The sequence below is a fragment of the Haliotis rufescens genome, unplaced genomic scaffold (assembly GCF_023055435.1).
Source record: "Haliotis rufescens isolate VD_foot unplaced genomic scaffold, xgHalRufe1.0.p SCAF_26, whole genome shotgun sequence".
NCBI classification, from domain to species: Eukaryota; Metazoa; Mollusca; class Gastropoda; order Lepetellida; family Haliotidae; genus Haliotis; species Haliotis rufescens.
The window spans coordinates 4,512,571-4,525,000 of record NW_025963957.1 but is presented as its reverse complement, the minus strand read 5'-3'; the positions used below and the strand labels follow the sequence as shown (position 1 = coordinate 4,525,000).

At 44.3% G+C, this 12,430-nt stretch overlaps 1 protein-coding gene and 1 long non-coding RNA gene across 2 annotated transcripts in view; one reads left to right on the top strand and one right to left on the bottom strand.

The window, feature by feature from the left end:
• LOC124147313 overlaps positions 1-2,544 on the bottom strand; it is a 25,162-nt gene extending 22,618 nt beyond the window's left edge. Inside the window, exon 1 of the long non-coding RNA XR_006862777.1 lies at positions 2,485-2,544. This is a non-coding gene — a long non-coding RNA (uncharacterized LOC124147313). The remainder of the gene's footprint in view (positions 1-2,484) is intronic.
• Positions 2,545-3,754: 1,210 nt separating this feature from the next.
• On the top strand, positions 3,755-8,054 carry LOC125383708. The gene is made up of 2 exons (XM_048402457.1): positions 3,755-4,134; positions 4,232-8,054. Exon 2 carries the CDS (start codon positions 4,606-4,608, stop codon positions 6,316-6,318), a length of 1,713 nt encoding a protein of 570 aa, XP_048258414.1. The 5' UTR covers positions 3,755-4,134; positions 4,232-4,605; the 3' UTR covers positions 6,319-8,054.
• The last annotated feature ends 4,376 nt before the right edge of the window (positions 8,055-12,430 follow it).

Here is a 12,430-nt window from a genome sequence, read left to right as displayed (position 1 = left end):
CGATGGTTTGAAAACGTCCAAATAACGTCGTTTTTCCGTCCAATGACCATATACGGGAAAAAACGACGTTTTCGAGTTTGCAGTGTCGCTTTCTCGCTTTCTCGCGGTTAAGCAAATATCCCCTCTTGACCACTATGGGGTCCGCATGTGAAATCTGCTGCAATTAGGAGGGAATGTTGAACTTTTCCCACTATTTACTTACAATATAATTTAACTGTACAGACGTAGGTGATTTTAAAACAATCCACAGAGTTTTGCGTAAAATGTAATTGATTTACGGCCCTATTCAGTTGTATGTGACCATCACGCCGAAAGCGCGAAGCAGATTATTGCAATACGCTCTAAATAAATCAGGTTAAAATCTAATAATGTACTATTCAAAAGAAGTTAAGAAGACTATGGTTAATTAGGCATGGCTGATTGTTTTGCAAATAAAAAATACAATCTAATAATTTTGGGTGTTCTATAACTTATTTTCGGTAGAATATGATGTTACAGTGTGTCATACTGTTGTCCGTAAATATTCTTTTTAAAATTTGATGTATGTTTAACTTGAATTGTGTCTCTTGTCTTGTGCAAATCTACAAGTATATGTACTTGCATGTAGTAATTTGATAAACACAGCTGTGAGTGAGTGAGTATGGTTTCACGTCGCTTTTAACAAAAATTCAGTAACATCACGGCTGGGGGACACCAGAAATGGGCTTCACACATTGTACCCATGTGGCGAATCGAACTGGGTCTTCGGCGTGACGAGCGAACGCTTTAACCACTAGGCAACCCGACCGCCCCCATAGCTGTGGCGTTACCACAGTTGATATGTGTACTCGTGTCAACTACACATATGGAGTGACATATTAATCAGTGTGGCCACATGGTTAAAGTTGATAACAATATGAAATGCAATACTATAACATATGTTCAATCAGCTATCATTGTAAGATTTTATGTATATCTTAAGTATAGTTTTGTCAAAATTATGTTTGTGTGTGTGTCTGACTCATTGTCTGTGCAAACATGTAGTAGATAACTACATAACTCACATCAGAACGCACCATTGTTAACCATACAGTTTAAATGGATAGAGAATTGCAACATAAATATGTATATTCCTGCCTGAGCCTATTCTATAATCGGATATCTAGTCTCTCCTGGCGGGAAACTTTATTTTGCAAGCACTTTAGCATTAAATTTAATTCTCGAAGACACTTTGATCGAAAGTAATTATAAGAAACGAGTTGTTTTTAAATAATATTTACAACACATTTCATTTCTTTTGTCCAAGGAATGGGGTTACGGGTTAATTATAATGACGCTCTTGAAAGTCGTATATGTGACTTAAGGTAGAGACATATGTCTAGTCCATCTGTATTTTGTAAGGGAAATTTAACTGTGAACTTTTGTCTGCATAATGTACATGCATCTTAATCAATATAATTGTGATCCCGAAATCGATACATGTATCGATTTGTAACATATTTATCTACTAAAGATGTTAAAAAAACAGCGGTGAGAATTACAGGAATAGATCACTAAATATCAGCAACAACTGTTTTAATGTACGGCATTACGGGAAATATCACTTTCTCGCTCTATCGCTTTCTCGCATTCTCGCTCTATTGCTTTCGCTATCGACTAACCATGTTCTTTAACTTCTTTTGAATAGTATGTACTGTAAATCTTGAAATTAACGTTAGAGTTAAATATAAATGCAAAAAAAGTGAGAGTAAACTTAATTAATTAAACTTTGCATTTATGTCTCAGAAATGACTGTTGATAAGACGGCCTCGATGCACACTTTGAATAGCGGAAATACCAACTGGAATATAAAACCAATCAACTATCTATTTCCACATTATGGTTACTGAGAACAATATCTAAAAACTAGAAATTACATAATGGACATCCGGTAGTATTACCGTAGCTTGGGTGAGGACTTCCACTTTGATGACATCTACTCCGCAAACAGAACAAACATTCATATAACCTAAGTGTTGTTTTCAGGAGAACACTATTGTTTTTTTAAGGAACACGTACTACTCAGCGCTCATGCGCGGTGTTATTTGCTGTTTTGATAACTTGGACTGGGGCGGAGGATCTAATTAAACTAACTAGGGCCATAAATCAATCAAATTCTTGTTTTACGCAGCAACCCGCGGATTGTTATAAAAGCACATACGTCTGTACAGTTAAATTATGTTTAAGTAGATAGTGAAAAAATTTCAACATTCCCTCCATTGAAATGTGACTGGAAAAATCTCAGCTCTCTTTTATGATTAAAACCCAACTCAGCCTCCGCCAACTAAGGTAAGGTTTAACAATTCATTAATGTTGTTTTACGTATATGCTTTTTTCGTATAGAAACACATAAGACATGCGACCTATATAGTGGCCAAGAGGGAATATTGCTATAAAGCATATCAATATAAGAAAATAGAAATCATATCAATACAAAAACAGAAATTATGTGAACATCAAACTCACAATAGATATGTGTACCCTACTCACACACCGGAGTCCCAAAGAGGGATAGGTCAGCCGAAATTGCTGAGGCAGAAGGCGAGCTCTTAAACACTTAATGCAACAACATAATTACATTTAGTACTAACGACTAAATGACTTTATGGCGCGTATCCAAACCATGGGCTAATTACGTCTGTAACCCAACCACCCCTCGTAACCCAATCACCCCGGGCCACCACTCGGCACCGTGCCCGGGGAATAATCCCGCGCAAGCATCATCCCCTCTTTGTTAGTCGGTCATTCGCGACCAACCCTCCACCAGTACACACGTGTGTCACTGTCTAGAAACGCTTTCCCACCCACCCACCCACCCACTCAGCTTGCCACTCCCTTTTCTTTCCTTTTCAGCCTGACGTGTCCTCTTCACCTGGAATGCTAATCACTTCTTTTTCAGCGTTTATTCTATTACAGGTACCAGCAGAGCGGATTGTATATATGTAAATAAACCTGTACATATGTAAAATAGGTTTTCAGAGCGCTTGTATATATGTACATACTTTTAAATGATTCTGATATATGTAAATAAACATGACTGCCTAATAGCTGTATATATGAATATATGCAATACCTGTCTCAACAATAAACTATGTCGAGGTGTGCGGGGTTCTTGTGGGCTACACTGCTAGTAACAAATTAACTTGCTTCCAAATTAATACTCGTGCTTAAGGCTACCTGCTTTTCAGCGGGAACCTTTCCGGGGTTACCTGCTTCTCAGTGGGAACCTTGTCTTTCCCGACTTTTCAGCCGGGGAATCGTAAAATAACATACGTTGGGGCAAACAATTGCCACGTATATGGGCCCGGCGGCGGAAGTCGTCTTGTACCCAGTCGCGACCGTTTTGTCGATTACGCTTCGAATACCATCTATTCCAACACTCGCCGTATCGCATTTACACAATCGCGACCGTTTCGCCGATTACGCTTTAAATACCATCTATTTTCAGCACTCGCCGTATCGCATTTATTCCGTTCCACTCCCGAACTTCACCCTCGGGACAATTTACGCTTGTGGAATACAATCTCACCACCTCGACCTTTGTGATGCCTCCCAAGAGAAGAGCAACCGTCAACCACAAGCTGGTGAGGGGAGCCAAGCAGCCCAGGACAACCAGAAGACAAACCCCGGGAGTACACATTGTACAGGAGGCAACAGCTGATGGTGAGTCTGCCAATCACGGCAATATCGAAGGTGGCAACAGAATTAACGTACAATCGGCGCAGCTTGCAAATGCCGCACAGGCTGCCAACTCGGCTACCCAGGTAAACGAGCAACTGGAAAAAATACTCCAGTTGCTGGAACATTCAGCGCCTGGCCCGGTTAGCGCAAACCAACAGGTAAGGCGTGGTTTTAGTTCGCCCGCCATTTCGCCCAACATAGGGAGAATCCCCGATGCCCTCAACGAGGCCGACGGAGACGCGGCTTGGCCAGCCAATCACACCACAGGATACGGGGATTCCCTATCTTTCCGTGCGGACGGGATAGACGCGCACGTCAAACAACAGGTGAGGGAAAAAATCTGGCGTGGCGAGTATGTCGACCTCGGCACAATACTACCAAACAACGAGGGAGATCACGAGGACGGTACGATTACCATGGCGTACGACTCCTCAGGTAAGGTAATTTTTAAACCAATTAAGCAGCAACCAAAGCGTCTGTCCCTGGCGAGCTGGACTTCAGCTTTCCACATTTTCATGTGTATATATGTTAGTAGGCACTCCGAGGTCCGCACAACCCAGGGGTTGCTGTCCTACATGGAAACCATACGGACGGCGGCGCTTCGATTCGGGGGGGATGCCTGGTCAACCTACGACCAACAATTCCGACACAGAATGTCAAGGGACCCCTCACGACGCTGGGACAACATCGACGGGGAGTTGTGGCTGAAGTACATGGTAACACAGCCGGTACGACAACCAGAATCAGGCGGACGGGGCGCAATGACACGCGTACAGGGGGACATCGCCAGTCAGGTATGCTGGGATTTCAATAAATTTGGCTGTAGCAGGGTTAACTGTAAGTACACTCACAAATGCGGTAAGTGTGGCGAACATTCCCATAGCTCTAGGACCTGCTTTCGAGGGAATGGGGTCCAACCGACCCCATACAAGCCCAATCAGCCTTTTCCTAACAGAAAACAACCCCGCAAGGCAGGTAAATTCAATAGCCCCTTCCCCCGTGGACCTCAATGAAATGGCACCTTGGTTACGCCAATATGCTAGGGTCAATTACAGAGATGCAAATTATTTATGGGTAGGTTTTAGCTTTGGCTTTAAGCTCGAGTTCCAGGGAAGCCGCAAGGGTCGCCTGGCACGAAACTTGCGATCAGCCACGCACCAAGACACGGCAGGTTACGTGAAACAAAAACTACAAAAGGAAGTCGACCTTGGCAGGATGGCGGGCCCCTTCAAGGACACCCCCCTAGACAACCTCCAAGTATCCCCAATAGGCCTGGTGCCCAAGAAGCAGCCAGGGTATGGTCAGCACCTAGGTAAGCATGCGGAGGAATTCCGTCTAATTCACCATCTATCCTATCCCAGGGGTAAATCTATAAATGACTTCATAGACACAGAGGCCTGCTCCGTTGTGTACGCCAGATTTGATGAAGCTACCCATATGGTTCAACAACTGGGAAAGGGAGCACTACTAGCAAAATTCGACATTCAGTCGGCCTTTAGAATTATACCAGTCCACCCATCCGATTTCGAGCTGCTAGGCATCAGATTCGAAGGTGAGTTCTATTTCGATAAATGCTTACCATTTGGCTGTTCCATCTCTTGCGCCATATTTGAAACGTTTAGTACCTTCTTGCAATGGTGCATGCAATCGCATCTTCCAACGCGTCCGATCATGCATTACCTGGACGACTTCCTAACGGGGGGCACAGCAGGCACCAGCCACTGCTCAGACAACCTCAACGGATGCGTGAATACACTTGAACAGCTCGGGGTTCCTATTGCGCACGACAAGACGGTGGGCCCCACAACCAAACTGACATTCCTAGGGCTGGAAATCGACACCATTGCAATGCAGATCAGAATCCCAGAGCCCAAGATCAAGGAGGCAACAAGGGAAATCCATGACATCCTGCCAACAGGTAACATCAAGGTCACAAAAAGGGCCCTTCAGTCCCTCATAGGCAAGCTTAACTTTATGTGCAGGGCTATACCAATGGCAAGGGCATTCAGCCGCAGGCTAATCGATCTGCTTAGCAAAGGTAAGCAACCATTTCACCACATTAGGATTACCAGCTGGGTCAAGGAAGACCTACAAATGTGGTTAACATTTCTTACAAGTTACAACGGCATTTCAGTGTTTCAGGACCAACTATGGGTGGACAGCGATTTCCTCCAGCTGTTTTCAGACGCAGCGGGCGGCGCCGGCTTTGGGGCCTACATGCAGGGCAAATGGTTTAACGGCGCATGGCCAACCCAGTGGGTGACGGATGGAACTACACGGGACTTGACGCTCCTGGAGCTGTTCCCCATCACACTGGCCATCCAAATCTGGGGCAAGCAACTCGCAAACAAAAAGGTCCTCTTTTACTGCGACAACCAAGCCGTCGTAACAATAATCAACAAGCAGTCAACCAAGGCCCCCAGAGTGATGAGCCTACTCCGTCGCCTAATCCTGCAGTGCCTCCGATATAATATTATGTTTAAGGCAAAGTATGTATGTTCCACTGCTAACACTATTGCCGATGCTCTCTCGAGGTTTCAGCTCAAACGCTTCCGAGAGGCAGCACCAGCCGCGGACCAGAACCCCACACCTATCCCGTGCAACATATGGCTGATCTGAGGCAGGAAGCCGGCAGACTCCTACAACAATCTCTGTCTACTAATACATGGGCCACTTACCAAACAGGCATCAATGCCTTGCACCAGTTCCGGTCCGCACACCAGCTACAAGAAGTGTGGCCAGTCCCGCTGGATCAGGTCGTAAACTTTATTGCTTATCTGTCAGTCACTCACCACTCCCCCAACACAGTCAAGACTTACATTGCAGCGCTGTCTTCACACCACAAATTCCACGGGCTCACCGACTGTACAAACCATTTCCTGGTAGGCAAGATTGTAACTGGCTTACACAAATCAGCGGGCCGTCCAGACACCAGAAAACCGATCACTGCAGATCTGCTGCAGGTAGTAACCAACAATCTGCCTCACGTATGCTCATCAGCATATGAAGCCAGGCTGTTCAAGGCAGTCTACTGCACAGCCTTCTTCGGCTTCTTTAGGGTTAGCGAACTGGTCCAAATTGGACCCTCAAAAACAGGTTGCGCCATCCAGAATCTAAGCTTCTCGGGCAACCCCCAGCAGCTTGCAATCCATTTACCACACTCAAAGTCCGATCAGTACAGGATGGGGACAACAGTTACAATGTCACCTATACCAGGTAACCCGCTATGTCCGGTAGTCGCCATCAAGCACTACCTGGAGGCGCGCCCCTCCGGCCCACAACATGCATTCGTCCACTTTGACCATTCCCCCGTTACAAGGTACCAATTCCAGGCACTCCTAAAAAAGGCCTTAGCACACAGCAACATAAACACGGCCTGCTATTCTTCGCACTCCTTCCGCATTGGGGCAGCCACATCAGCAGCCATGAACGGGGTGCCCGAACACCTCATACAACAATACGGCAGGTGGAAATCAGATTGCTACAATGCTTACATACGCCTACCAACAAATTCAATGTTGCACAACTAATTCAAATAGTCTTTCATGGTACTTACTACACTTCTTATTGTTTACAGTTTGGATGGTGGGATCCAGCTACATGGCCAGGGCACGGCAGTACTTGCTCCTGAAGGGCACCAGTCCGAACCAACCGAGGATGCTATGGCTGGCACGAGGGGGGATGAGGTGGAAGGAGCTGGACACCATTCTGGATGCACAGGTCAAGGCGACACGGCGCAGCCCCAGAGCCCTCATCATTCACCTCGGCTCCAACGACCTGTAGCAGCCAACTCTACCTTGACATGGTGGCATCAATCCTTCGGATACAACCCCAGCTTCCTGACACCAGGATCATCGTATCCTCAATGCTGCCCAGGCGCTACTGGCACGATGCCAGGGACCCACTAAAAATCGAGGGGATGCGGAAGAATACCAACCGCCGACTGGCCAACCGAGTCAAAGAGCTCGGCGGTACAATGGTGCCACATCCCCAGATCCTGGCATCAGACAAGACATGGTACGCCTGGGAGGGCGTCCACCTCAGCGACAAAGGACTGTGTGTGTTTACGGACAATTTATTGCATGCCCTGGCGCTCGTTTTGCGCCAGTAAGGATATTATCTCCACAGGTTAGTGTTTCCTTTCAGTACATAGGCAAGCCGGGCAACAATGCTATCTCCGCGTATCGTGTGGCCGTGGGTGTGGGGTAGCACTCGGGTGCTTTGTGGCGGGGTTCTTGTGGGCTACACTGCTAGTAACAAATTAACTTGCTTCCAAATTAATACTCGTGCTTAAGGCTACCTGCTTTTCAGCGGGAACCTTTCCGGGGTTACCTGCTTCTCAGTGGGAACCTTGTCTTTCCCGACTTTTCAGCCGGGGAATCGTAAAATAACATACGTTGGGGCAAACAATTGCCACGTATATGGGCCCGGCGGCGGAAGTCGTCTTGTCAAGCGGTAGCTGACAGTTGGGTCCGCGGCGGGGGGCCGCACAATGGTTTTGCTAATGGGGCCGGGCAGTGTGATCTGCTTTGGCCGGCTACCTGGGGCCGGGCAGCGGCAGTCTGACTTAGGCCAGCAGCGTGGAGCTGCTTTTGGCAGCGTGGGAGTTGCCAAGCAATGGTAGCGATGAAATATGCTACCGTGGGGGCCGGACAGCGGTAGCAGTCCCAGGCCAGCAGCGCTAGCTGCAATCGCCGTCGGCCACGCGCGTGGCCATGGCAACGGTAGCATTTTGGTATACACAATTAGCAGCTAAGTAGCCCACTAGTACCTGCACACCCTCTGCCATTTAACCCAACCTCATCTTCTGTTTTTATTATAGGCACGGGCAACCACGGCGCGGTGGCCCGTGCCTCTCCTTGGCATATCGCGGGATAATGCTATACCGCAAGAAAGCGATAGAGATAGAAAGCGATTGAGCGAGAAAGCGATAGAGCGAGAAAGTGATAGAGCGAGAGAGAAAGCGATGTTCCCTTTCGGCCACCATACATATCGCTGTTTCATACAATAGAAAAATCATATAATTAAACAGGCGTGTATGGGGACGACTGATAGCCCGGAAACAAAATTGGATGTACTCTGTGTTTCTGTTGGTATTATAGTATTATTTTGGACATTCTCACCAGGTCGTCTTGTCAAGTAAGATATCGAAATTTGGATGGTGATTCTTTCATCCAATATCTGATCCAATTTTAAGAAAGTGAGCAAGATCGTATTCAAAATAATTATGTCTGATTTTGGGTTCGAATCCCGGTTCGCCCCGATTATGTTTCTTGATTTGTCAGCCCCATATCCATGCTGGTGGGTTTTACCAAAGTGGTACAGACCTGTATAACTTCGGGTTCTCCTTCCACATTAAGATCATGGGCTGTGATATAACTGGAATATTGTTTAAAATGGCGTTAAACCCAGCTCAATTACTCCCAAGTTTGGCCAAAAGAATACCTACCACTTGATTGACTATTGTATTCAGACCTCCTGTAGGCGGATCATGTGTCACCCTTTTGATTGTCTGGTCCAGACTCGATTATTTACAGACCGACGTCATGTATTGGAATATTGCTGAGTGCGGCATTAAGCAAAAAAAACAACGCCATTAGATGCCATATGCCTAACATAACGGATAGGATAGCGTTGTTGAGTGGGCGAACTCGTGATGGTAAAACACGTAGATAGAAGCGCCTTCCCGGACCTGATGTTGACAGTAATGGATTTTGTCACTTGTAGATGCAGGAGTTTGATTGTGAATCATCAGTTGGCACCACCTGTCAAAGTGTTTTTAGTAAGCTGCGGGTAATAGGTACGTTTAATTTCAAGTATAAAGTTGAAGCACACCCACATACACTGTTGACACTGTTTTTCCATATAAACACGAAAAACAATATTAATCACAAACATGATTCATGGTGGTATATCGATCCTATTGCAATTTGCCATCACGATATGAAACGTGAAGTTTACGGGAATATGTATAACGTTGTATATGACACGAATAATTCACCAGTGTACCTGTAATGTTAGGATTAACTCAATTCATAATTCTTGGATATATGAAGACCCGTGTAAATATCTCATAAGTTTGTTTTCTAAACTGAAAGCTGAAATGTAATATAGTGGTTAGTGTATACGTGTGTGTGTGTGTGTGTGTGTGTGTGTGTGTGTGTGTGTGTGTGTGTGTGTGTGTGTGTGTGTGTGTGTGTGTGTGTGTGTGTGTGTGTGCCTGACATAGGATCGCCATGATTGTATCTGTATGTCCTCACTCACTTGTCTTTGTTTATCAATATGCTTGCCAATGGAGAAACGATATTTATTAAATCGAGCATAGCATATGCAGGTTCTGTTATCAATAACTACTCGGAGTCCGAGAAAACAACTAGAAGTTTGTGCCAATTCAAGATAACAGGTTTTATTCAGATCCGGTGGTCTGAAACAAGTCTGTTGTGAAAATAAATGTCCATCTATGGCCATCTCCGTCTTATATGTCTACGACAGAATGAAAAAGAACTTCAGCATTACATGTGAAATTGTGTGCACACTATGTAACAGTCAGTCATAAAAAATGTTGGTCACATGATCTGCTTAACGCAAGAACGGATCAATAACTGCAACAGCTAACTAAATGTCAACTGGCCAGATGTTTGGAATAAAACCGTTGAGATAAAATATTATGAAACGTGAAACTGTACACTGGTACACATGTCTGTAGGATCTTCCTTAAATAAGCAGGTTTCGTGAACTCCACAAGGCATTTGTTCCACAAACTCTGTGGAATATGTACAGGAGAGCTGATTGAAATGTTCTGAGCCCCACACAGACCATCACGGTTATCAATTGGAGTGGAAAAAAATACACCTCTCTCTCTGAAAGTAGACATTCAGAGTTTAATATGACATGATAGTAATAATCATGAGCAAAACTATTCCATTATGTACATTCCTTAGATATTTTGCTTCTGGATCCAATCCTTATTACATACAGTATTTTTTCTCTCAATTCAGGAAATCTTATTACAAAGCTGTATAACACATGGGGAGTACGTGTTGTGTGAATTTTAGAATATCGAAACAGGTCAGCTCAACATGATAGTTTATATTTCAATACTTCTTCCTCGTGGGTAGTTGTTTCATTTAATACAACCTTTCTGCACTTATTCTTCGCGGAGAATTCCCCTGTGTAAACGTTGTGAAATACATGATGAAATAGGTTAAATTTCTTAGCTGTTGAAAGCAACATTCCACATAAACTGTGTAAATTATTGTTATGGAAAATAATAGAGTGACCCAGTGGCGCAGTTTTACAAATTGAGGCACATGAATTGTTGGAGAGACGCCCAAGAAGTTGTAGTCTACATTTATCTATATAGCCAACCATGCTATGCGTACTGATGTAATTCGCTACTATTTAGACCAACAGAGAGGAGAGAATTAACAGTACGCCTTACTTTGCAGAACAACACCCGCATATTTTACATTATCAAACAAAGGTATGTCATAATCTCATAAGTGATGAGCATGCGTACACAATATCTGCTTCTTTTTATGAAAACACAACAATTTTACTTTTCGATGCATTATAAGTTAATCGCCATTTGAATACGTAATTAACAACTGTATCTAAGGCTGTTTGTAGACCTTTAGGGCTGGAACTGATGAGAGTAGTATCATCAGCATCCTGTATCTAACTGCCGAAGCTCAGTTATGAGGTCATTTATGCACACAAGAAAAAGCCAAGCTGAGATAACTCTACCCTGACCTATACCTTGTCTAACAGCAAATGCATCAGATTGTTCGCCCTTATACTGAACACACGCATACATGGAAGTATAACAGTGGTGTGACAGAGACTACATTTTACCTCTAATACCAAGATGATAGAGTTTTACGGAGAGACCCGAGTGCCATATTTGATCAAAAGCTTTCTCGTTACTTATACATGATCCCCTGTTAACATAACTTTGCACACATTCAATGAGGGTAAATAGCGACATGACAGCACTGTGCTCTTTCCTAAAGCCAAACGTACTGCAACATTTCGGGAAAATTACAGGCATTTCGGGATGTCCGCGTTTCTAATCTTTTTAGTAGATTTTTCTCAAAAAGCTTACCAAGACAAGATGTTAGCGTAATACCGTGACTTTCTGAACGGATACATTATCAACAAATGACTTCGATTCATTGCTTGGGGTTCATTTTTCGATTTCATGGTTAATACCATCTTTAGTGTTTGTTTTTGTTTGTTTGTTGTTAAACGCCGCACTCAGCAATATTCCAGCTATAGGACGGCACTCAATGCTATATAGGTAGAGGTTGAATCTAACATATATTATATTTGGGATAACACTTTCATAGTAAAGTACAGCCTCTCGTACTTTTTTGTGTTGAGTCCCGTCCAGGATCCGAACGAGAATCTGTAGTTTACTCAGAAAGTGTTTTCCCAAAATATAACAATTGTTATATGACGGCAGTCTGTAAATAATCGAATCTGGACCAGACAGTCCGGTGATTGACATCATGAGCATCGAACTGCGCAACTGGGATACGATGACATGCATCAACCAAGTCAACGAGCCTGGCCATCCAACCCCGTTTGTCGGCTCTTACAAGTATGGGTTGCTGAGGACCAATTCTAAACCGGAAGTTTCATGGGTCCCCAATTATGAGGGAAGTCGGGAACTGGATATCCTCGAACCTCGTCGGATCATATCTAATTTATTGGTCAGGTGTTCCATTTT